The following is a 26303-nucleotide window of genomic DNA, read 5'->3' as shown; positions in this document are numbered from 1 at the left end:
CATGCAACTGTATGTATGTGTACCTGTACCTGAAGTTAGTCTTAAGTTTGCTCAAAATGCTCTGCATATATAGGAGCTTTCGGCATGTACAGTTTATATTATTCTCCATTGTACAACCACTGTATCATGCTGAAATAAAATATTATTACTTGGTGACTCACGAAATCGTAATGACACGATTGCAAACAACCCATACCCCGGCCGGGATTGAACCCGCGGTCAATCGTGTCATTACGATTTCGTGAGTCATGTTGACGGCAGTGAGGGGACTTGAGCTAGAGTTCGTCACGGCCACGCTAGCTGGAGATTCGTCTGTAAAAACTTGCATTTGTGGTCACAGTGGTGCCTGTGCTAACCTAACTTTGGTGTAGAAATATACCTAGTTGGATGAATCTTATTGTGGCTAGCTGGTCTAGTGGCTAACGCGACGGTCTGCAGTTTTGAGACTCTCTGACCGCGGGTTCAATCCCGGCCGGGGTATGGTTTATTATTACTTGGTTCGTGAGTGTGAATAAATAACAAAAAGGCACAATACCGTGACTGGAACGATACACAAATAACCCGCTTGTTAAGGCTCAGTAAACATCAGTGTTGGTGGCCCTTATTAACCCCACCATCACCACAACGTGTTGGAGACATTGCTGAAGGCAACTTTATTTTCTTTTCTATTTCTTTTTTTTGCACAGATTTTGGCAACATTTTGTCTGGAGTGTGTAGTGAGCGACACTTGTAACTTCCCAAGAGAAGAAGAACACTGGTAGCGCTGTAAATTGTTTCAGACCAATAAGAGAGTAGTCAGATAGAAGAAAATATTACAATATGGCAGAGTTTGTGGAGAAGAACATAGAAGAAACCATTCCTGAAGTTGAGGAGATGGAGAGGATTGGTCTTTTATCATCGAAAGAAGTAAAGTAAGTGTTCTTGGGTTAATTTCACTGATGGTTTTTCAAATGCCAATTAGACGTTCAGTATTATATTTCAAGGTAATCTTATTTCAAGGTAATTTTTATCTTGGTTAACATTTTCTGGTAATTATATCTTCTCAAGGGAGGTTTCTTGATGCTGAAGGGGCTCTTGATATTAAGATTTACACCTGTGCTTCACTTCTTGAACTGAGCTTCATTACCTTCCATCCTTCTGGTCTCTGTATAACCCGTATGGGTTTAGTGCTCCCTCATCAGTGTAATAATAATCAGGTAATTATAAAGGTTATATAAACCTAAGAAGGGAGGATGCTGTGATACAGCTGAAGTGTGAAAATAAGTCACTTTGTGTGACTTGCGAGTTAAACTGGTGGTAACAGCCTAGTTGATCAGGCCCTGATCCATCAGGAGGCCTGGTCATGGACCGGGCCGCGGGGGCGTTGATCCCCGGAATAACCTCCAGGTAACTTACACTATGTATGATAATTGTACTTATTTGTACCTTACTAAGTAAACTTACTTGCTAAATGCAAATTTCACTGTTTTATTTACTATATATAATTAATAAATAAGAACTGGAAGTGTTTAGTTGAAGCTCTGTACTTAAATTTACATTTATTTTCTGCCGGTAAATTATCATAGCTTCAGTATCACATATGCTGTCAAGTATTAATATATTTTTTACATTTTTTTTTTGCAGAAAACTTATTCAGACGAGGAGGGATTTCCACTATCGCCTTGTCCGAAAATCAAAAAATAAGGCTGATTATATTAATTATGTTAATTATGAGAGAAAAGTTATTGACCTGGTGAAAATTAGGCGAAAGGTAATGATTTGGATGTTTAAAGTTATAGTTATTGTAATTTTCATGAATTTGGTCTTTTTAAATTATGTGATATCAGTGTGGATCTCTCTGGTAATACAAATTTCAGTAGTTGAGTAAATAACGTTAATTTCTCTCGGTTTTCTATTTTTAGCAAATTGGAATACGAGAGAAGAGCAAACAAATTGAAACTGCAATATGCAAAAGAGTTATGAAAATGCTACGTTACTTGACACGTGTTTGGCCATCCCACCTTGATACTTGGAAACTTAGGACTAGTTTTGCCCAGCATATCGGTTGGAAAGATGAGGTATAACCTTAATTAAGTTCTGTAATCAAGATTACCTTGTTTCTGTTTTGCTCTTTGGAACTTTTTTCTGATAGTATATCACACAAGATTGTTTTGGTATTTGCTTCTTGCTTTAAACACTTGCTAGTATTTTTTGTTGTGTCATGAGTGTTGTTGAATAATATAGATAGGGACATGAATGCTAAAATATTATTCACATGAAACAGCATGCTTATTATGTAAAATGCAGTATAAAGGTATATTGATGTGTGTTTCAATATTATTTAAAACCTGATTTCAGTAAACTAATTATTTATTATATTTTTTCAGATAGGTTTTGCCTTTGCAGAACAGATTCGTTATCATGGCAACCGAGAAAATGTATGGGTGGCTTGGGCAAAATGGGAAATAGAAGAGAGGGAAAATTTTGATAAAGCTAGAAAAATCCTCCTTTCTACAGCTCAACTATACCACCCTAAGTCACATTTTATTAAAAGAGAGGTAAGACAATAAATATGCTATACAAGGATCTATTCATTCTTGTTATAGCATCAGTGATATGAGACTTAGAGAAATGGCCAGTGGAAATTGGTGTGGAGTGTATGATTTTCAATTGTGATATATACAGTGGTAGGTTGGTAGACAGCAACCACCCAGGGAAGTACTACCGTCCTGCCAGATGACTGTGAAACAAAAACCTGTAATTGTTTTGCATGATGGTAGGATTGCTGGTTTCTTTTTCTGTCTCATAAACACGCTAAGATAACAGGGATATCTTGCTACTCCTACTAACACTTTGGTCACACTTCACAGACACGCACATGCATATATATATATACATACATCTAGGTTTTTCTCCTTTTTCTAAATAGCTCTTGTTCTTTTTTATTTCTTCTATTGTCCATGGGGAAGTGGAAAAGAATCTTTCCTCCGTAAGCCATGCGTGTCGTATGAGGCGACTAAAATGCCGGGAGCAATGGGCTAGTAACCCCTTCTCCTGTATACAATTACTAAAAAAGAGAAGAAGAAAAACTTTATAAAACTGGGTTGCTTAAATGTGCGTGGATGTAGTGCGGATGACAAGAAACAGATGATTGCTGATGTTATGAATGAAAAGAAGTTGGATGTCCTGGCCCTAAGCGAAACAAAGCTGAAGGGGGTAGGAGAGTTTCAGTGGGGGGAAATAAATGGGATTAAATCTGGAGTATCTGAGAGAGTTAGAGCAAAGGAAGGGGTAGCAGTAATGTTAAATGATCAGTTATGGAAGGAGAAAAGAGAATATGAATGTGTAAATTCAAGAATTATGTGGATTAAAGTAAAGGTTGGATGCGAGAAGTGGGTCATAATAAGCGTGTATGCACCTGGAGAAGAGAGGAATGCAGAGGAGAGAGAGAGATTTTGGGAGATGTTAAGTGAATGTATAGGAGCCTTTGAACCAAGTGAGAGAGTAATTGTGGTAGGGGACTTGAATGCTAAAGTAGGAGAAACTTTTAGAGAGGGTGTGGTAGGTAAGTTTGGGGTGCCAGGTGTAAATGATAACGGGAGCCCTTTGATTGAACTTTGTATAGAAAGGGGTTTAGTTATAGGTAATACATATTTTAAGAAAAAGAGGATAAATAAGTATACAAGATATGATGTAGGGCGAAATGACAGTAGTTTGTTGGATTATGTATTGGTAGATAAAAGACTGTTGAGTAGACTTCAGGATGTACATGTTTATAGAGGGGCCACAGATATATCAGATCACTTTCTAGTTGTAGCTACACTGAGAGTAAAAGGTAGATGGGATACAAGGAGAATAGAAGCATCAGGGAAGAGAGAGGTGAAGGTTTATAAACTAAAAGAGGAGGCAGTTAGGGTAAGATATAAACAGCTATTGGAGGATAGATGGGCTAATGAGAGCATAGGCAATGGGGTCGAAGAGGTATGGGGTAGGTTTAAAAATGTAGTGTTAGAGTGTTCAGCAGAAGTTTGTGGTTACAGGAAAGTGGGTGCAGGAGGGAAGAGGAGCGATTGGTGGAATGATGATGTAAAGAGAGTAGTAAGGGAGAAAAAGTTAGCATATGAGAAGTTTTTACAAAGTAGAAGTGATGCAAGGAGGGAAGAGTATATGGAGAAAAAGAGAGAGGTTAAGAGAGTGGTGAAGCAATGTAAAAAGAGAGCAAATGAGAGAGTGGGTGAGATGTTATCAACAAATTTTGTTGAAAATAAGAAAAAGTTTTGGAGTGAGATTAACAAGTTAAGAAAGCCTAGAGAACAAATGGATTTGTCAGTTAAAAATAGGAGAGGAGAGTTATTAAATGGAGAGTTAGAGGTATTGGGAAGATGGAAGGAATATTTTGAGGAATTGTTAAATGTTGATGAAGATAGGGAAGCTGTGATTTCGTGTATAGGGCAAGGAGGAATAACATCTTGTAGGAGTGAGGAAGAGCCAGTTGTGAGTGTGGGGGAAGTTCGTGAGGCAGTAGGTAAAATGAAAGGGGGTAAGGCAGCCGGGATTGATGGGATAAAGATAGAAATGTTAAAAGCAGGTGGGGATATAGTTTTGGAGTGGTTGGTGCAATTGTTTAATAAATGTATGGAAGAGGGTAAGGTACCTAGGGATTGGCAGAGAGCATGCATAGTTCCTTTGTATAAAGGCAAAGGGGATAAAAGAGAGTGCAAAAATTATAGGGGGATAAGTCTGTTGAGTGTACCTGGTAAAGTGTATGGTAGAGTTATAATTGAAAGAATTAAGAGTAAGACGGAGAATAGGATAGCAGATGAACAAGGAGGCTTTAGGAAAGGTAGGGGGTGTGTGGACCAGGTGTTTACAGTGAAACATATAAGTGAACAGTATTTAGATAAGGCTAAAGAGGTCTTTGTGGCATTTATGGATTTGGAAAAGGCGTATGACAGGGTGGATAGGGGGGCAATGTGGCAGATGTTGCAAGTGTATGGTGTAGGAGGTAGGTTACTGAAAGCAGTGAAGAGTTTTTACGAGGATAGTGAGGCTCAAGTTAGAGTATGTAGGAAAGAGGGAAATTTTTTCCCAGTAAAAGTAGGCCTTAGACAAGGATGTGTGATGTCACCGTGGTTGTTTAATATATTTATAGATGGGGTTGTAAGAGAAGTAAATGCGAGGGTCTTGGCAAGAGGCGTGGAGTTAAAAGATAAAGAATCACACACAAAGTGGGAGTTGTCACAGCTGCTCTTTGCTGATGACACTGTGCTCTTGGGAGATTCTGAAGAGAAGTTGCAGAGATTGGTGGATGAATTTGGTAGGGTGTGCAAAAGAAGAAAATTAAAGGTGAATACAGGAAAGAGTAAGGTTATGAGGATAACAAAAAGATTAGGTGATGAAAGATTGAATATCAGATTGGAGGGAGAGAGTATGGAGGAGGTGAACGTATTCAGATATTTGGGAGTGGACGTGTCAGCGGATGGGTCTATGAAAGATGAGGTGAATCATAGAATTGATGAGGGAAAAAGAGTGAGTGGTGCACTTAGGAGTCTGTGGAGACAAAGAACTTTGTCCTTGGAGGCAAAGAGGGGAATGTATGAGAGTATAGTTTTACCAACGCTCTTATATGGGTGTGAAGCGTGGGTGATGAATGTTGCAGCGAGGAGAAGGCTGGAGGCAGTGGAGATGTCATGTCTGAGGGCAATGTGTGGTGTGAATATAATGCAGAGAATTCGTAGTTTGGAAGTTAGGAGGAGGTGCGGGATTACCAAAACTGTTGTCCAGAGGGCTGAGGAAGGGTTGTTGAGGTGGTTCGGACATGTAGAGAGAATGGAGCGAAACAGAATGACTTCAAGAGTGTATCAGTCTGTAGTGGAAGGAAGGCGGGGTAGGGGTCGGCCTAGGAAGGGTTGGAGGGAGGGGGTAAAGGAGGTTTTGTGTGCGAGGGGCTTGGACTTCCAGCAGGCATGCTTGAGCGTGTTTGATAGGAGTGAATGGAGACAAATGGTTTTTAATACTTGACGTGCTGTTGGAGTGTGAGCAAAGTAACATTTATGAAGGGATTCAGGGAAACCGGCAGGCCGGACTTGAGTCCTGGAGATGGGAAGTACAGTGCCTGCACTCTGAAGGAGGGGTGTTAATGTTGCAGTTTAAAAACTGTAGTGTAAAGCACCCTTCTGGCAAGACAGTGATGGAGTGAATGATGGTGAAAGTTTTTCTTTTTCGGGCCACCCTGCCTTGGTGGGAATCGGCCGGTGTGATAATAAAAAAAAATAAATAAAAAACAGTGGACCCCCGGTTAACGATATTTTTTCACTCCAGAAGTATGTTCAGGTGCCAGTACTGACTGAATTTGTTCCCATAAGGAATATTATGAAGTAGATTAGTCCATTTCAGGCCCCCAAACATACACGCACAAATGCACTTACGTAAATACACTTACATAATTGGTCGCATTAGGAGGTGATCGTTAAGCGGGGGTCCACTGTATATATTTCCTCTACAGGTAGCCAATTCTCTTGGTAAATAAAATAAACAAATGTTTAAATTGAGAATAATGCAAATGTTTTGGTATGTAGTACAGTGCATGCAGATTTTGAGCTGCATATGTGAACTTTTTAACTAGAGAGGAAGGCTAATTATAGTACTGTTATATTTATGTGATGCACTAAATTTGTGTGGGTTCTTTGGTACAAGGAGAGGAGGAGGCTCAGTGCTCTCTTCACTAAGAGATGGAAATTCTCCAGCCAGGCTTTCTCTAAGATTAAATGCAGATAATAATTTTCCAGCTATTTCGTCTTGAGCTGCTGTATGTTGAATCGCTGATGAATAAGATGAAGAATGGCAACAATACTGGCTTGGAGGAAATCATTGCAAAGAATCGTGATAAGGTAGGGATTTTGTCATATTTCAAACAAAAGTACAGTAATTGAATATATAGCATCACATTGAGTGTAGTAATATTTCTTTTTTTCTGTTCTGTTTTTGAGTCTTCAGATATCAGCCCTCTTGTTTATCTGTTTTGCATTTTTTTTTTTGTTACTGAATTCTCTTTAAACAGTTTTGGCATTGGCTTGTTAGTTGTTTAAACTTTTTTCTTCTTTTAACAAACTGGCCATATCCCACCAAAGCAGGGGGGCCCAAAGAGAAAAACAAAAGATTCTCATTTCAACTTTAGTAATGTATACGGGAGAAGGGGTTACTAGCCCCTTGCTCCCAGCATGTTAGTCACCTTGATTGACATACATGGCTTACAGAGGAAGAATTCTGTTCCACTTCCCCATGGAAGTACAAAACAAATTCTGGCCACAAAATAGAGCGAAACACCAACATCAAAGACCTGGGAGTGATCATGTCGGAGGATCTCACCTTCAAGGACCATAACATTGTATCAATCGCATCTGCTAGAAAAATGACAGGATGGATAATGAGAACCTTCAAAACTAGGGAGGCCAAGCCCATGATGACACTCTTCAGGTCACTTGTTCTATCTAGGCTGGAATATTGCTGCACACTAACAGCACCTTTCAAGGCAGGTGAAATTGCCGACCTAGAAAATGTACAGAGAACTTTCACGGCGCGCATAAAGGAGATAAAACACCTCAGTTATTGGGAGCGCTTGAGGTTCCTAAACCTGTATTCCCTGGAACGCAGGAGGGAGAGATACATGATTATATACACCTGGAAAATCCTAGAGGGACTAGTACCGAACTTGCACATGAAAATCACGCACTACGAAAGCAAAAGACTTGGCAGACGATGCACCATCCCCCCAATGAAAAGCAGGGGTGTCACTAGCACGTTAAGAGACCATACAATAAGTGTCAGGGGCCCAAGACTGTTCAACTACCTCCCAGTACACATAAGGGGGATTACCAACAGACCCCTGGCAGTCTTCAAGCTGGCACTGGACAAGCACCTAAAGTCAGTTCCGGATCAGCCGGGCTGTGGCTCGTACGTTGGTTTGCGTGCAGCCAGCAGCAACAGCCTGGTTGATCAGGCTCTGATCCACCAGGAGGCCTGGTCACAGACCGGGCCGCGGGGGCGTTGACCCCCGGAACTCTCTCCAGGTAAACTCCAGGAGATAAGAGGAAATAAACAAGAACTAGTAAGAAAATAGAAAAAAAAAAACCAGAGGGGTGTGTATGTATATGCTTGTACATTCATGTGTAGTATAAGTAGAAGTAGAAAGACGTACCTGAAATTTTGCATGTTTATGAGACAGAAAAAAGACACCAGCAATCCTACCATCATGTAAAACAATTACAGGCTTCCATTTTACACTCACTTGGCAGGATGGTTGTACCTCCCTGGGCAGTTGCTGTCTACCAACCTACTACCTAGGAGTTGTTTAAACATTACCATATATTACATAATTGTTTATCTCTTACCATTTAATGTAACTGGGTATTTGAAATGTTTTTTCCATTGCTTTGGTACTTCATTAAATAAGACTAGCATTACATCTTAGTTTTTCATTTGCATTCATCCTCTGTGCCTCTTTACTGTCTTATTTCCATTCATTTCATATTCATATCTCAGCTTCATTTTCAGGAACATGCCACAGTATATTTTGCCTAGATTAAGATTTTAAATACTGCATCTCTAAGAGCATATATTTTGGAAATAGGTGCTGAACTGTGCAGTTGCCAAGGCAGTATACCAAAATGCTGTCACTTCACTCCCTGATCCAGAGTTGTACCTGCAACTCTACCAAGTAGCTGATAAACATAAGTTTGCTCACACACTACGAGATGAAATTTACAGGTGAGCTTGATTTTACATCTGAATGCTAACTTTCAATTTTATCTTAAATGAATTTCCATCTTTGTCTTTATTATTTTATTAAAAATGTCTTGCCAGGAAAGCCACATGTATGTAATGCTACAAGATGTAATAATTGTGTAGTCATTTTTATTTGCTTGCCCCTTAGAACTCCTTATTCCACTCATTGTCAAAATTTCACTACCAACTCTAGTTTTCTTTATTTCAAGAATTGTTCTTAAATTATTTATTTATATTTCTCTGTATTGTATCTTGGGAAATTTCAGGAAATAGCCAGAGATGTCTTGCTTTGTACCTACTAGCATTTCTCCATTACAGTATTAAAACTCTCACTGTCCTGTTGTTCTACATTCAGATTAATATTGCATCAGGCTTATTAGTCTCTTCCTATACATAAGCTGTATCTCTTTACCCTCACTCATTCTCATAAAATCTTGCCATATTCTTTGTTTCAGAGATGTTTGTGTTAAGTTCCCTAACACTGCTGGTGTGTGGAAGCTCAAGGCTCAGAGAATGGCTTTTGGCTTGACGCTAGTCGAATGTGAAGGACATGAAAATGATGTAACTACTGGCAGAAATAAAGAAGTAGCTGACAGAAAAGTGAATAAAGAAAATATGGACAGTTATGAGAAAGAGGAAGAAGACATTGCAGTTGATACTGATAATGAAGAGGAGGCAGTAGAAACTGAAAAGTGTAGTAAAGAATACAAAACAAAGAGTGAAGACCTTAGAGAGAGTGATGAAAATGATTCAGAAGCTTCTGTAGGTGATGATGGCTCAGATAGTGAAGATGATATGGATAAGACAGAAAGCAACAAAAAAGCTAGTAATGTGAATGATATTCTACATACAGATCAAACTATTGAGAAAGTAGTTTCTGATATGAAAACAGAAAATGCCATAGATAACAAAGTTGATATCCCTAATTTGCCTAGAAACATGAGTCCAATGGGAATGGTTAGTAATAATTTTTCATGTCACTTAAATTTTTCTTAAATTTTCTCATAGATGGTGTGCCATTTTGCAGAGATCAGTCTAGACTCTAGAGAGTGGACTGGCTGGCCTTATACACCCTTGGAAGAATTAGAGTACAGTGCAAATATATTGTTTACCCCTTTCCCAATGATTTTTTTTCTTTGGCTGTATTGACATTGCATGGACATTTAGTTCTATTTCATGTTCACTTCCACAATTCTTTTTTAACGAATGTTACTTTCTCCTATTTTTCTTTATTTCTGTATCTCAATCTTTGACAGCAGCAGTGACAAGGAGGGGGCTTCAGCCCCCAAAAATCCTCTCTGCCCTCCCAAATAAAAATGGTAATAATAATACTGCTTCAGAATAGGTCTCCTAGCCCCCTTCCAACCAGATAGCCCCACCTATGCCACCCCTCTCCACCCCCAACACACCAGTATAGAAGTTCTGGCACTGCCCCTGATCTTTGACTCCTTGTTTTTACAGAAACTCTGCCTTTAAATAGGTGGCACTAGCATGAAGGCTATATTACTGATGGCTTCATAGTCTGTCTTTTCAGTAATCCTCCACTTTTTGTCTATGAAGTTCATTTTTGCATATCTTTCTTATGTGCATACCATCATTCTCTCCATATATTTGAATCATAATATAGTATGTCTCAACTTACTCTGCTGCTCCAGACACCTCATCTGTGACCTCCCCATTTAGGTAACACATCACTTTATTGCTTATTTGTCTCTGCCTACATTGGTCACATTCATTTCTAAGATAATTTTAACAACCTCAATTTTGCAAATTTATGCCTCATTCCATGCTCTTACCTCACTCATAGGTCAAGGTTAGCAAAAGTATGATTTCATTCAGTCATCTTTGTACTGTACTGTACTGACCACATCACTACCTCATGTAAGCCTTCTTAAGGTTCTAGTCACTTTTTTACCATGCACTACCTTATTTTTTGCCTCATATTACACAACATTTAACCTAAATATGTACGTATAATTGTATATACATTGGTTGACTTCTTATTGTGATTCATAACATATTCAAAATCTATATTCTATTTCATTTTGCCTTTTTATTGTGCAAAGTTAAACAATATTTACCTCTAAATTTTGATGTCTTTCAGAAACTAGCACTGTTTCTCTCAGCACTTTATATTTCTTAGATTGTACATTATAGTATGTGAACCTCATCTCTATTTTTAGTACTCAAACTGCAAAATGATTAAGGTGAATATAAAGTTTTGTAGTTAATAGTCTTGAATTGAGACAAAGCAAATGATCTATCAGCATAAAATTTGTAATGAAATTTACTCCTGACAATATCTTCAACAGCTGGAATGTATTATATTGGCATTTGATGAAGCCACAAGAGTAATTGGAGGAAGCTTTTTAAATACCTATATTGAAGAACTTTTGCCACTACTGTACCAGTGCTGGGGTGCAGCAGACATGACTGACCTCATATTCAAGAAGCTGATTAGTTTTTCTGAGACACACACACATGTATTATCTCCCCTTAGTTTCTTTGTTTTGGTAAGTTTTTTTATATAAAATGTGTCAGTATCAAAGCTGTTGTAAATATGGTTGTTTAGTTTTTCAAATATATTTATATATTATAGTGAAGCTTAAAATACTGTGTAAATTAGATAATTTGAATAATTCATGTTTCCGCTCTGCTGTCAGTATGGATAAATAGACATTATTTATATAACAGTATAACTTGGTGATTATAGATTGGCAACCATGAGTTAATTAATTACTGTAACTAATCATTTCTTTTTAAGTTCAGAAAATGCAAATACTTCTAGTACAGTACAGTGTACATGTATTTCTAAGGATTAATTTACACATCAACTATAATTCAGGTTTGCAAAATCTTTTTGCATAGTTTTGCTCCCAGAATTGTTCTAATTAGTATTTTTTGGGTATAAGTTTTTATGTTTCATATAATTTTCTTCCTAAATCATAAGTTAATGCTCTAGAAAGACATGTAAATATGTACAGTACTGTATTTCTTTTAAAGTCAGATGCTAGAAGGCTTATGTTTGGGATTTGAAAATAATTTTTATTTAGCATTTGCTTTGTTTTTTATGAAAACACTGATTGAAATAATGTTTTGTGTGTGAATCCTGTATAACAACTGTCATTCCTCAGTGTCAGGTGATGTGTGAGATGTCACTGCCCATCAATGATATACAGTCAGTTTTGGAAGAGGCGATCAAATGTCACCCAGAAGTAGCACATCTGCGCTTGAAGTTTGTACAGCTTATCATTAGAAAATTAAGCAATAAGCAGATGATGGAAGGTATTTAATGTACTCTTGAGTTATTTAGCTGCATGAGGTGTCTAAATACCCAATCCATATATTCAGTGGTTTGTTGCTAATTCTTGATTCTCTATCTTCTAAACTTCCCTTGCCATAGAGATGGGTTGTTTAGTTAGAGAACAGCTCCTTATATCACTTGTTTGTGTACAGTAAGTGTCCAGCTGCTTCTACATTATCTGACTTCATCGTTACCATTCACTGCGCTTAATATGTATGATGTCTGGAACACTATTCTTGTAGTCTATCCCTTAAAATGCTCCCAAAACATGATTCAGTAATATTCATTTGAAGTGTAATATTCTGTATAATGCATGTTATTTCTCTCAAATGTAATTTTTTCCTTCCACACACATTACATGATTTTTGCCAGGTTATGTTGTTATTCGTAATTTACACTACTTTATGTACATATTATCCTCAGTTTCTTTACTTCAGTGGATGTTATTTTATAAAATTATTTCAATCTTCCAAACTGTCATGTTGTGTAAGTGCTTCATAAACACATTTGTGCATTCAATATTTATAAAATCCTAACCAATGCACAAATAGCCCGCATATAGGAGAATGAAATTTATGATGCTTTGTGTTTCTGTGTGACTAGTTAATGGTCCAAGTCGGACTGAAATGTTGCCATAAGTTTCATTCTCTTATGTGTGGGTTATCTGTGTAACAAAGACTATTTCTTGAAGGACGTAATAGATCCCATAGACACAACACAAGAAATAGATGTTATATTGTATCTCTCTAATGTCCTTGAGGGCAAACAACTTGATGTAGAAACTCGTTTCGTGTACAGTGTAGATCCTAAAATGTATAATAGCTTACCAATAGCTGAATTTTCCTTTCTTTAAACTATATGTAATAGTTTTGCAGTTACAACTACAGTAAGGCCTCTGTATATACTGTAGCCATATTCCTTATCTTCTGTGTATTTTTTCAGATTTTGCTCTGCTTTAATTGTACAGTGGACCCCCGGTTAACGATATTTTTTCAATCCAGAAGTATGTTCAGGTGCCAGTACTGACCGAATTTGTTCCCATAAGGAATATTGTGAAGTAGATTAGTCCATTTCAGACCCCCCAAACATACACGTACAAACGCACTTACATAAATACACTTACATAATTGGTCGCATTCGGAGGTGATCGTTTTGCGGGGGTCCACTGTACATTGAAAACTATAGTATTGATTAGATTTTGAGTTATATTAGTTATTAGTTGTTTTTGATCAATATTTTTCTTTTTTTTTGTATGCAGCTTATTTAGTGCACTTTTATTATTTATTTTTTTTGTTCAAATTGGTTAAAAACAATGGATTTTTTCTTTTATAGTGGGTGTGGGTGGGTGTGAGTTGACCTGACTAGCTTGTGCTGCTGGGTCTGGTGCAGTGCTCCATCCTTGAGTGGAGATGACCAGGCTGGGTGGGCCATTGGGATAATCCGGGGGGGTGGGTCATTGGTCTAATCCGGGGGGGGGGGGGGGGGACATGGACCTGCTCCGCTTGGGTCAGTAAGCCTGTTGCAGTGTTCCTTCTTTCATATGTTCTTATGTCCCTCAAGTTGAAAATTTAGTAAAAATGTGTTCAGTATTTCTCAAATCTATATCTCTCTTCCTTTTAGTTTTCTTATGAATGCCAGTAATAGTGAGGCCTCCAAAACAAACTCAAAAATCAAAACAGCTATAGTATATTTCTGAAAATGGCATCAAGTTTTCACAACTCAAGCCTTTTTTCCAAGTTTATCCTTCTTATGAAGATCAATATACATGTGTGAATACAGTGATATTTAATAAAATATAGACATTCTTTTATGGGTTTGGTTCACAAGGTTAAAAGAATTATTTTTTCTACATTTTTGTTATAAAAATATTGGTAGAATTCTCTAAAGTAATATAGGTAAAAGAACACTTGTGCAACTAATGAGACATTCAGTGTGGCCACATTTTGTTCTCCAGGAGCTCTGTCAAACTAATACAAGCAATACAGGGACATAGCCTCTGTGTGTGTGTGGGGGGGGGGGGGGGGCACAAATGCCTTATCAAAATACTGTATGTATAAGAGGCTTCATAAATTTATTGCAATATTCCATTAGCTGTAATCTTTGATTATTCATGCAACATTCAAATAATTCTTTATGAATAAAAGATTCTTAATTTAGATATCTGAAGTGATTCAGATATCTAAAGGTGCTATCTTTTTTGCACAATTTATGCATATAATTTTTTCCTTTTCAGGGGTACTGTTATACAGACACCATGATTCCCCATTGTTGCTTCTTCTTCCTTGTACCAATTTATTTCATATGACTCTGCACACAGCTTAAGCAGAATTTTCAGCAAGAAATCATTTACTCTAGCTTTATTATTGGCAGAATTTAACAAAGTGGCTGCTTCGATCAAGGGTGATTGTGGCCTCCAGGCATGGTTGGTGATGACCAAGCATATGACAAATGACAGTTTGAGGACCAAGATATTTCTCCAGGCTCTTGATCATGAGGATACTACAGTGTCTCAGGGAATGAGAGTTCAGTATCTGAAAGAAACTGGTCTTCAAAGAGGTAAGTGCTTTCTCTAAACACATGATAACTTGAAACTTTTTACTTGACCACTTTTCAGAAATTTAAATGGGTAAGTTGCCTATGTGTAGTGTTATCGTTGGGAGCAATGAGTGTTATGTATACCTTCTGTCAGCATGGGTACACTCACTAAGTTGAAATTGGCAGTTGTTTACATTATCGTTGGCTCTACAGTGGTGTCTGTACACCAGATAAAGAATTGCTTAAGATAAGACCAGGTTTTGAAGTTAAGGTAATAGATGTTAAATTTTGTACAAAGGATATTTAGGCTTCAAACAGTATATTACCTCTTTCTTACCCTTCAAAAAAGGCACCAATTTATAGTAAAATTATGTGTGTTCTTTATTGTGCAATGGTCTGTGAAGTATATTACAAGTAGAAACTCCTTAATGCAAAAACATGGAAATACATTAAGGCAGGATCAAACTCTTGGTTTTTCATGGTTATCAAGCAGCTCATAAAGTATGATGGATGTTTTTCATTGTGTTATTGTACTCATGACTGGGCTGCGGGGGCGTTGACTCCTGAAACCTCCTCCGGGTATGACGGAAAATTACACGAACTCCATTTGTTTTTTGTATACATATACGGTAAATGTAAATGCTGCAGTGAGGAGGTGGCTGGAGGCAGTGGAGATGTCCTGTATAAGGGCAATGTGTGGTGTAAATATTATGCAGAGAATTCGTAGTGTGGAAATTAGGAGGTGTGGAGTTACTAAAAGTATTAGTCAGAGGGCTGCAGAGGGGTTGTTGAGGTGGTTTGGTCATTTAGAGAGAATGGAACAAAGCAGAATGGCTTGGAGAACATATAAATCTGTAGGGAAAGGAAGGCGGGGTTGGGGTAGTCCTCAAAAAGGTTAGAGGGAGGGGGTATAGGAGGTTTTGTGGGCGAGGGGCTTGGATTTCCAGCAAGTGTGGGTGAGCGTGTTAGATAGGAGTGAATGGAGACGAATGGTTTTTAGGACCTGATGAGCTGTTGGAGTGTGAGCAGGGAAATGTTTTCTGAAGGGATTCAGGGAAACTGGTTAGCCGGACTTGAATCCTGAAGTGGGAGGTACAATGCCTGCACTTTGAAAAATACAGTAAATAATTTAAATCAAACGTAAAGTTTTCCTGCATATTGGTTTTAAGTAGTTCTGTTATAATTTATATAATGAAGTACAAAATTATTACTGTAATTGTTTTGTTTCTAGGTATTGAGAGCACTCGCAAGTTATACCAGAAGTTATGTTGGAGACCACCATTTACTGCAAAACTTCATGCCCTGATGGTAGAGCTTGAGCTGGCACAAATTAAAATCAATGTGGAGAACATCAGAAATATATTTAATAATGCTCTTCAGCAACATGGAACAAAACACCCAGGTAAAGTTTGAATATTAATGTAATGTAACTTGTTTTTAGAACAAATTTTCAATATAATTTGGCAAAGCAATAATCATTTTGATGATTTTATAGTGAAGAATAACTGAAGAACAATAGTTTTTGAGTTGGCTAATCTTGTAAGTAAAACTGTTTAAAGCCACTTTGCTTTTTCATATACAGTACTTCATTAATAATAAAAACTTGCAAAGTAAATTTAGTTTCCATTAGCATCACAGTTTTAATACTAATTGATTATGGAAAATTTTGTATCCATTCTTTTCTACAACATTACTGCTGTTTCCTATCCAGGCAAGCTGACATAGAGAAGAAAAATTTTCCTTTGCATTTTTAATTGGTAGAAAAGTGGTAACTAACAGGTAAACTCCAGCACTTCATTCTTGGTATGCTAGCAAAAAAAAATATAGCAGTTGAGGTGGTAACATGCTGGAGTGGGATGCATGCATGTGTTTACTATTAGGGGGAATTTAAATAATGCAGGCACCACTTTGTGATGGTATAAGAATGAAACTTGCCTGCCATAGTCCTTGCAGTATCACGAGAAGGGAAATAATAGTCTCATTTTGCTTTTGCGAATTGTCACATGTGCATTGTTGATTCCCTTTTAACCAACTGTTTCCATTTAAATATATTGATTGCTGCTGATATGTTGAACACACCCAGGTAGTAGGTTGGTAGACAACAACCACCCAGGGAGGTACTACCGTCCTGCCAGGTGAGTGTAAAGCGAAAGCCTGGAATTGTTTTACATGATGGTAGGATTGCTGGTGTCAATTTTTCTGTCTCATAAACATGCAAGGTTTCAGGTACATCTTGCTACTTCTACTTACACTTAGGTCACACTACACATACATGTTTTTTTTTTTTTTTTTTTTTTTTTTTTTTTTTTTTTTTTCAACAAGTCGGCCGTCTCCCACCGAGGCAGGGTGACCCAAAAAAAGAAAGAAAATCCCCAAAAAGAAAATACTTTCATCATCATTCAACACTTTCACCACACTCGCACATTATCACTGTTTTTGCAGAGGTGCTCAGAATACAACAGTCTAGAAGCATAAACATATAAAGATACACAACATATCCCTCCAAACTGCCAATATCCCAAACCCCTCCTTTTAAGTGCAGGCATTGTACTTCCCATTTCCAGGACTCAAGTCCGACTATATGAAAATAACCGGTTTCCCTGAATCCCTTCACTAAATATTACCCTGCTCACACTCCAACAGATCGTCAGGTCCCAAGTACCATTCGTCTCCATTCACTCCTATCTAACACGCTCACGCACGCTTGCTGGAAGTCCAAGCCCCTTACCCACAAAACCTCCTTTACCCCCTCTCTCCAACCCTTTCGAGGACGACCCCTACCCCGCCTTCCTTCCCCTATAGATTTATATGCTTTCCATGTCATTCTACTGTGATCCATTCTCTCTAAATGACCAAACCACCTCAACAACCCCTCTTCTGCCCTCTGACTAATACTTTTATTAACTCCACACCTTCTCCTAATTTCCACACTCCGAATTTTCTGCATAATATTTACACCACACATTGCCCTTAAACAGGACATCTCCGCTGCCTCCAACCGTCTCCTCGCTGCTGCATTTACCACCCAAGCTTCACACCCATATAAGAGTGTTGGTACTACTACAAGCATATATATACACACCCCTCTGGGTTTTCTTCTATTTTCTTACTAGTTCTTGTTCTTGTTTATTTCCTCTTACCTCCATGGGGAAGTGGAATAGAATTCTTCCTCCGTAAGCTATGCGTGTTGTAAGAGGCAACTAAAATGTCAGGAGCAAGGGGCTAGTAACCCCTTCTCCTGTATAAATTACTAAATTTAAAAAGAGAAACTTTCGTTTTTCTTTTTGGGCCACCCTGCCTCGGTGGGATACGGCAGGTTTGTTGAAAAAAGAAGAATGTTGAACACAATGATAACAAGCTGGAATGGAATAAAACAAAAGGTAATGTAACAACCAATGAAATTTAAAAAAAAAAAAAAATGTAGATTAAGACGGAGAATAGGATAGCAGATGAACAAGGAGGCTTTAGGAAAGGTAGGGGGTGTGTGGACCAGGTGTTTACAGTGAAACACATAAGTGAACAGTATTTAGATAAGGCTAAAGAGGTCTTTGTGGCATTTATGGATTTGGAAAAGGCGTATGACAGGGTGGATAGGGGGGCAATGTGGCAGATGTTGCAGGTGTATGGTGTAGGAGGTAGGTTACTGAAAGCAGTGAAGAGTTTTTACGAGGATAGTGAGGCTCAAGTTAGAGTATGTAGGAAAGAGAGAAATTATTTCCCAGTAAAAGTAGGCCTTAGACAAGGATGTTTGATGTCACCGTGGTTGTTTAATATATTTATAGATGGGGTTGTAAGAGAAGTAAATGCGAAGGTCTTGGCAAGAGGCGTGGAGTTAAAAGATAAAGAATCACACATAAAGTGGGAGTTGTCACAGTTGCTCTTTGCTGATGACACTGTGCTCTTGGGAGATTCTGAAGAGAAGTTGAAGAGATTGGTGGATGAATTTGGTAGGGTATGCAAAAGAAGAAAATTAAAAGTGAATACAGGAAAGAGTAAGGTTATGAGGATAGCAAAAAGATTAGGTGATGAAAGATTGGATATCAGATTGGAGGGAGAGGGTATGGAGGAGGTGAATGTATTCAGATATTTGGGAGTGGACGTGTCAGCGGATGGGTCTATGAAAGATGAAGGGAAAAGGGTGAGTGGTGCACTTAGGAGTCTGTGGAGACAAAGAACTTTGTTCTTGGAGGCAAAGAGGGGAATGTATGAGAGTATAGTTTTACCAACGCTCTTATATGGGTGTGAAGCATGGGTGATGAATGTTGCAGCGAGGAGAAGGCTGGAGGCAGTGGAGATGTCATGTCTGAGGGCAATGTGTGGTGTGAATATAATGCAGAGAATTCGTAGTTTGGAAGTTAGGAGGAGGTGCGGGATTACCAAAACTGTTGTCCAGAGGGCTGAGGAAGGGTTGTTGAGGTGGTTCGGACATGTAGAGAGAATGGAGCGAAACAGAATGACTTCAAGAGTGTATCAGTCTGTAGTGGAAGGAAGGCGGGGTAGGGGTCGGCCTAGGAAAGGTTGGAGGGAGGGGGTAAAGGAGGTTTTGTGTGCGAGGGGCTTGGACTTCCAGCAGGCATGCGTGAGCGTGTTTGATATGAGTGAATGGAGACAAATGGTTTTTAATACTTGACATGCTGTTGGAGTGTGAGCAAAGTAACATTTATGAAGGGGTTCAGGGAATCCGGCAGGCCGGACTTGAGTCCTGGAGATGGGAAGTACAGTGCCTGCACTCTGAAGGAGGGGGTGTTAATGTTGCAGTTTAAAAACTTTAGTGTAAAGCACCCTTCTGGCAAGACAGTGATGGAGTGAATGATGGTGAAAGTTTTTCTTTTTCGGGCCACCCTGCCTTGGTGGGAATCGGCCAGTGTGATAATAAAAATAAAAATAAATACTGAAGACAGAGACATCCTGCGTATAGCTCCGCTGAAGCAGCTACAAATAGACTCACAAATAGGTTATCATATATATATATATATATATATTATGATTTATCTTTTGCTTGTCATATATAGCCAACTTCACAGAATATCAGCCACTATTAAACTTGAATTATATATTCCTGTTATGTGATTTATTTTAAATATGATACTCATTCTGAATGTGTATTTTCTTGAAAACACAGGAGTATGGTTGGCATATATACAGTTTGAGAAGCACCATGGTGATCCCTTGAAGGCAGGAGGACTTTTCACAAGAGCAGAGAAAGAGTTAGAAGCCAAGGAAGCCCATTTATTCCGGGAATTCAATATCAGTATTAGGGAGCTACTTGAAGAGGTGATATATATAATGTTTATAATATCTTACATCACTAAACTAATATTCATACATTTTGGAAGCAAAGACTAGTGTGTAGAATCACTTGCATCTTCTGAATATACTGTTGTAAATTGAGAGTACAATATTACATACAGTATCTGCCATTTATTTAGGTATTGTTTGTGTAGAATCACATTCTTTGTATCACCTACACAAGTTTGTAAAAATCCAGACTTTAGTGGTATTTGGGACCTGACGAGCTGTTGGAGTGTGAGCAGGGTAATATTTAGTGAAGGGATTCAGGAAAACCGGTTATTTTTATATAGCTGGACTTGAGGGGTTTGGGATATTGGCAGTTTGGAGGGATATGTTGTGTGTCTTTATACGTATATGCTTCTAAACTGTTGTATTCTGAGCACCTCTGCAAAAACAGTGATTATGTGTGAGTGAGGTGAAAGTGTTGAATAATGATGAAAGTATTTTCTTTTTGGGGATTTTCTTTCTTTTTGGGTCACTCTGCTTTGGTGGGAGATGGCCGACTTGTTAAAAAAAAAAAAAAACTTGGCATCCCCTACATTCTTTAATCTGGACTTAAAAAATATTTAAAGCATTAAAAAAGATTATTAAATGAAAAAATATTAAATGTCACTTAGCATCTTTATTAAGCATGTGAAACTTTAATACATAAAATAAAGCAAGTGTTTTGGATTATAGGCTTTGAAATTATCCTCAGGGAACGGCAGCATTTTCGGATGATCAGGGGCAGAGCATTCTGATTGAGAAAGTGAGTTATGAAGATATGGAAGAAGATGGACATCTGTGTAAACCAGCACTTGTTACTTTATTCAAAGAAGAGCTGATACTCTTACATTCTGCTGATCAGGCACGCAAGAAATTCTTCTCAAGTATTAACACAATGGAGAAACAGCTGAATGAAGGTATAAAAAAAGACATAAATATACACGAATGACAAGAAATACTGCAGGACGATATATTTGGTTCTTTCTTTTTTAGATCACCCTGCCTAGGTGGGAGATGGCCACTGTGTTGAAAAAAAAAATTATGGTTTGGTATGCTGTTGGAGCGTGAGCAAGGTAACATTTATGAAGGGATTCGGGAAAATTGGTTAGCCTGACTTGAGACCTGGAGGTGGGAAGTACAGTGCCTGTACTCTTTAAGGAGGGGGTGAAGGGAGTTTTTAGAGGGTTATTTGAATTGTGATGTCTTTGTGCTGCTGGCAAAACAACTGTTAAATAAGTGATAAAAATAACAAACTTTATTTCTACAAAGAATAGTTTATAGTTGGACATAGTTTATGGAAAGCCCCTGGTGGCAGATGACTGTTGTGTGAAAAAGATGAAATTTTGCAGTTTAGTATATAAAAAAATTTTGAAGAGTTAGTAAGTAGCATAGTAAACCATTACTTATTCAGGAATTTGCATTTGTATGGACAAGGTATTACATCGATTGATTATATTGTCAATCAGTAATTTGATAAACTCCGATAATAAAATTGGGTAATTTGTTGTTGTCCCATTTTTGAATTTGTGGTACATTCAATAATTGCTTGCTTTCCACCATGATAACCCAACTTGGAATGAAGGTATTGGCCTGGTAGGATGGCATGAACATGTAATATTTTTAGATACAGTTATGGCACATTTCACTGAAGACATGTCCAGAAATTATGGAAGTCAGAGCTTAACTTGAGGCTTCATGGCTGAAATTAATCTTCAGCATTTTTAGTTAGCAAATATATTGAAACAGTAGCATATCTTTTTCTGGTAGGTTTAACAGCTTTTGAAATTAGTAATGGTTTGTTTTCCACTGAAGACTGCTGAAACTGGTTGATTCATTATTTCTGTTACAGGTAATGCTAATGCTGCAAAGGAGGATGGTAGTGAATGGGAGCAAGTATTACAATCTTTAATTGGTCATAAAGTAGTGTTATCTGTTCAGAAAGTGGAAGTCAAACATTTGGCTCCAGAAAGCAGTATTTCAATGGAATCCAAGATGATTGTCCCACGATTTAAGAATAGGTGAGTTCTCTTATTATTGTAGAAGTTTTTGATAGGAACTGCAGCACTGTATGATCCTTATGGGTTTAGCACAGTGATGATAATGGTAATTTTGATAGGAGCAAGATGTCACATATTAAAGAAACAATTAATAACAAACTCTGTTTATGGGATATGGCCGGTTTGTTGAAAAAAAAAAATTGAAAATACACAGTGGTTGAAGTCTTGTTTATGATTCAGAACAATTACCATAAAAATTTATCTGCACTGCCTCTTCAACTGCCTTAGACCTTACCAAGTAATGATTTTTTATTTATTTATTATCACACTGGCCGATTCCCACCAAGGCAGGGTGGCCCGAAAAAGAAAAACTTTCACCATCATTCACTTCATCACTGTCTTGCCAGAAGGGTGCTTTACACTACAGTTTTTAAACTGCAACATTAACACCCCTCCTTCAGAGTGCAGGCACTATACTTCCCCATCTCCAGGACTCAAGTCCGGCCTGCCGGTTTCCCTGAACCCCTTCATAAATGTTACTTTGCTCACACTCCAACAGTACGTCAAGTATTAAAAACCATTTGTCTCCATTCACTCCTATCAAACACGCTCATGCATGCCTGTTGGAAGTCCAAGCCCCTCGCACACAAAACCTCCTTTACCCCCTCCCTCCAACCTTTCCTAGGCTGACCCCTACCCTGCCTTCCTTCCACTACAGACTGATACACTCTTGAAGTCATTCTGTTTCGCTCCATTCTCTCTACATGTCCGAACCACCTCAACAACCCTTCCTCAGCCCTCTGGACAACAGTTTTGGTAATCCCGCACCTCCTCCTAACTTCCAAACTACGAATTCTCTGCATTATATTCACACCACACATTGCCCTCAGACATGACATCTCCACTGCCTCCAGCCTTCTCCTCGCTGCAACATTCATCACCCATGCTTCACACCCATATAAGAGCGTTGGTAAAACTATACTCTCATACATTCCCCTCTTTGCCTCCAAGGACAAAGTTCTTTGTCTCCACAGACTCCTAAGTGCACCACTCACCCTTTTCCCCTCATCAATTCTATGATTCACCTCATCTTTCATAGACCCATCCGCTGACACGTCCACTCCCAAATATCTGAATACATTCACCACCTCCATACTCTCTCCCTCCAATCTGATATCCAATCTTTCATCACCTAATCTTTTTGTTATCCTCATAACCTTACTCTTTCCTGTATTCACTTTTAATTTTCTTCTTTTGCATACCCTACCAAATTCATCCACCAATCTCTGCAACTTCTCTTCAGAATCTCCCAAGAGCACAGTGTCATCAGCAAAGAGGAACTGTGACAACTCCCACTTTATGTGTGATTCTTTATCTTTTAACTCCACGCCTCTTGTCAAGACCATCGCATTTACTTCTCTTACAACCCCAACTATAAATATATTAAACAACCACGGTGACATCACACATCCTTGTCTAAGGCCTACTTTTACTGGGAAATAATTTCCCTCTTTCCTACATACTCTAACTTGAGCCTCACTATCCTCGTAAAAACTCTTCACTGCTTTCAGTAACCTACCTCCTACACCATACACCTGCAACATCTGCCACATTGCCCCCCTATCCACCCTGTCATACGCCTTTTCCAAATCCATAAATGCCACAAAAACCTCTTTAGCCTTATCTAAATACTATTTACTTATATGTTTCACTGTAAACACCTGGTCCACACACCCCCTACCTTTCCTAAAGCCTCCTTGTTCATCTGCTATCCTATTCTCCATCTTATTCTTAATTCTTTCAATAATAACTCTACCATACACTTTACCAGGTATACTCAACAAACTTCTTTCTTCTTTCAACACACCGGCCGTATCCCACCGAGGCGGGGTGGCCCAAAAGGAAAAATGAAAGTTTCTCCTTTTCTTCTTTCAACACACCGGCCGTATCCCACCGAGGCGGGGTGGCCCAAAAGGAAAAACAAAAGTTTCTCCTTTTACATTTAGTAATATATACAGGAAAAGAGGTTACTAGCCCCTTGCTCCCGGCATTTTAGTCGCCTCTTACAACACGCATGGCTTACGGAGGAAGAATTCTGTTCCACTTCCCCATGGAGGAAAAACCTAGATTTTTTTTTTTTTCAACAAGTCCGCCGTCTCCCACCGAGGCAGGGTGACCCAAAAAAGAAAGAAAATCCCGAAAAAAGAAAATGCTTTCATCATCATTCAACACTTTCACCACACTCACACATTATCACTGCTTTTGCAGAGGTGCTCAAAATACAACAGTTTAGAAGCATATACGTATAAAGATACACAACATATCCCTCCAAACTGCCAATATCCCAAACCCCTCCTTTAAAGTGCAGGCATTGTACTTCCCATTTCCAGGACTCAAGTCCGACTATATGAAAATAACCGGTTTCCCTGAATCCCTTCACTACCTAGATGTATGTATATATATATATGCATGTGCGTGTCTGTGAAGTGTGACCAAAGCGTAAGTAGGAGTAGCAAGATATCCCTGTTATCTAGCGTGTTTATGAGACAGAAAAAGAAAGAAACCAGCAATCCTACCATCATGCAAAACAGTTTCAGGTTTCTGTTTCACAGTCATCTGGCAGGACGGTAGTACTTCCCTGGGTGGTTGCTGTCTACCAACCTACTACTAATGATTTGTCTAACTTAATTATTTGAGTTCTCTGTTTGATCCTATTTAGCACATGGAATTAGTGCTTCCATGATTAATTTACTCAATGACTTCTTTACCACAGGTTAAGGTCATGGTTGGTTTTTTAACCCTTTCAGGGTCCAAGGCCAAAATCTGAAGTCACGCACCAGTGTCCAAGAAATTTTGAAAAAAACAAAAAAAATATTTTTTCTTACAGAATTAAAGAGCATATTTTTGTGAAGGTAATAAAACAAAAAAAATTAGAATCTGATCAGTACTTACCGAGATACAGTGCCAAGAAGTTTATAGAAAATGATGTGGTGGCGGCAACATCGACGAATTCCACATACGCGTATTATATTATTTTGTTGTTTTAGTTGTTTTTTCTTTTCTTTTCCAATTTTTTTCTATTCCTACTAACATTTGGGGCCTGAGAGACCAATACTGTATATAATTGATATATATATACTCACTGTATTGAACACAATAACCGCACTAAAGTTATTATCATATTATTGTTTACCACTGTTGTTTATTACAATAAACATGCACAAATATTGTATAATACTAATGTTCTATCATATATTTACATATTTACAATCACTGGACATGGTTTTAGAACTGCTGGAGCTTGTGGAACTCCTTGAAACAAGGCACCATGCACAGAGGCACCTTACATTCCTCACACATAAACCGAGTGTCTTTGCGTCTTTGTTGCCATCGTTTTGTTTGTGCACAGACAATGCATCTCTTCTGAGCAAATTTCTTTTGAGTTGAAGGAAGCTGTATTATGAAATGATCACCTTCTCTCCTCAAACGCTTGGGTATATTGTGATGAATTCGAGGACCATGTTGTATTGCAGGTGTTGTTACCTGGTACTTCATTATGAGTTGTCTGACAACAGACAAACAAAATTCACCATACGGTGGTCTGTTACCAGTCTTTATTTGGTACATATTATATGCATTCAGCATTGAAATGTCCATGAGATGGAAGAAAAGTTTCATGTACCACTTGTAACTCTTACGAACACAGTCAACAAAACCAATCTGCATGTCACACTTGTCAACCAAGCGCTTTTTTTGTGTATAATCAATCACTGACACTGGTTTTCGAATACGTTCATTAGTCACTCGATCAACTTTGCCACTGTCTTGCATTTCATTACGGTGAATGGTTGTCAACAATGTGACATCTCGTTTGTCATGCCACCGTAATGCCATGATGTCATTGGCAGTAAACACCTGCACGTCATCACCACGAACACCTGCGTTGAGCCTGGGCATATGTTTACAATTAGAACGCACTGTGCCACACACATCTGTCTTGTTCACTCGCATGAAATCACTGAGTAATGGGCTTGTGTACCAGTTATCGGTATATAATGTATGGCCCTTAGCAAGATAAGGTGCCATCATGTTTCTCACTACGTCACCTGAGATACCCAATAACATCTTGGTATCTTTCAATGTTTTACTACCCGTGTATACAACAATATCCAACACCAGGCCACTGTCACAATCACAGAGTACAAACAATTTTATACCAAAGCGGTTCCTCTTGCGCGGTATATACTGCTTGAATGACAGTCTACCTTTGAACAAAATCAAAGACTTGTCAATTACAAGATTCTTGAATGGATAAAAGTATATCCTGAACTTTTGTTTGAGATACATGAAAACATTTCTAATCTTGTATAACCTGTCACTTCTGTCAGGCCTGGTTTTGTCAGAGAAGTGCAACATACGTAACAGTA

General features: G+C 38.3%; 1 protein-coding gene across 3 annotated transcripts in view; it reads left to right on the top strand.

Moving 5' to 3' along the window:
* Positions 1–628: 628 nt before the first annotated feature.
* Positions 629–26303, top strand: part of LOC128692194 (U3 small nucleolar RNA-associated protein 6 homolog) — a 32230-nt gene continuing 6555 nt past the window's right edge. The window contains exons 1-14 of one of the 3 annotated variants that reach the window (XM_070096480.1): positions 629–911; positions 1624–1750; positions 1902–2057; positions 2367–2537; positions 6768–6869; positions 8609–8745; positions 9219–9720; positions 11076–11276; positions 11898–12048; positions 14438–14623; positions 15834–16004; positions 19725–19876; positions 20592–20796; positions 21729–21897. In XM_070096480.1, the coding sequence (XP_069952581.1) occupies positions 820–911; positions 1624–1750; positions 1902–2057; positions 2367–2537; positions 6768–6869; positions 8609–8745; positions 9219–9720; positions 11076–11276; positions 11898–12048; positions 14438–14623; positions 15834–16004; positions 19725–19876; positions 20592–20796; positions 21729–21897 (2522 nt within the window). In that variant the 5' untranslated portion in view covers positions 629–819. Of the gene's footprint in view, positions 912–1623; positions 1751–1901; positions 2058–2366; positions 2538–6752; positions 6870–8608; positions 8746–9218; positions 9721–11075; positions 11277–11897; positions 12049–14437; positions 14624–15833; positions 16005–19724; positions 19877–20591; positions 20797–21728; positions 21898–26303 lie in introns of all 3 variants that reach the window. The other 2 variants (XM_070096478.1, XM_070096481.1) reach the window with 2 other exon arrangements.

Source organism: Cherax quadricarinatus, chromosome 53, assembly GCF_038502225.1.
Source record: "Cherax quadricarinatus isolate ZL_2023a chromosome 53, ASM3850222v1, whole genome shotgun sequence".
Taxonomy (NCBI): Eukaryota; Metazoa; Arthropoda; class Malacostraca; order Decapoda; family Parastacidae; genus Cherax; species Cherax quadricarinatus.
This window is presented reverse-complemented; position numbering and strand designations above follow the sequence as displayed.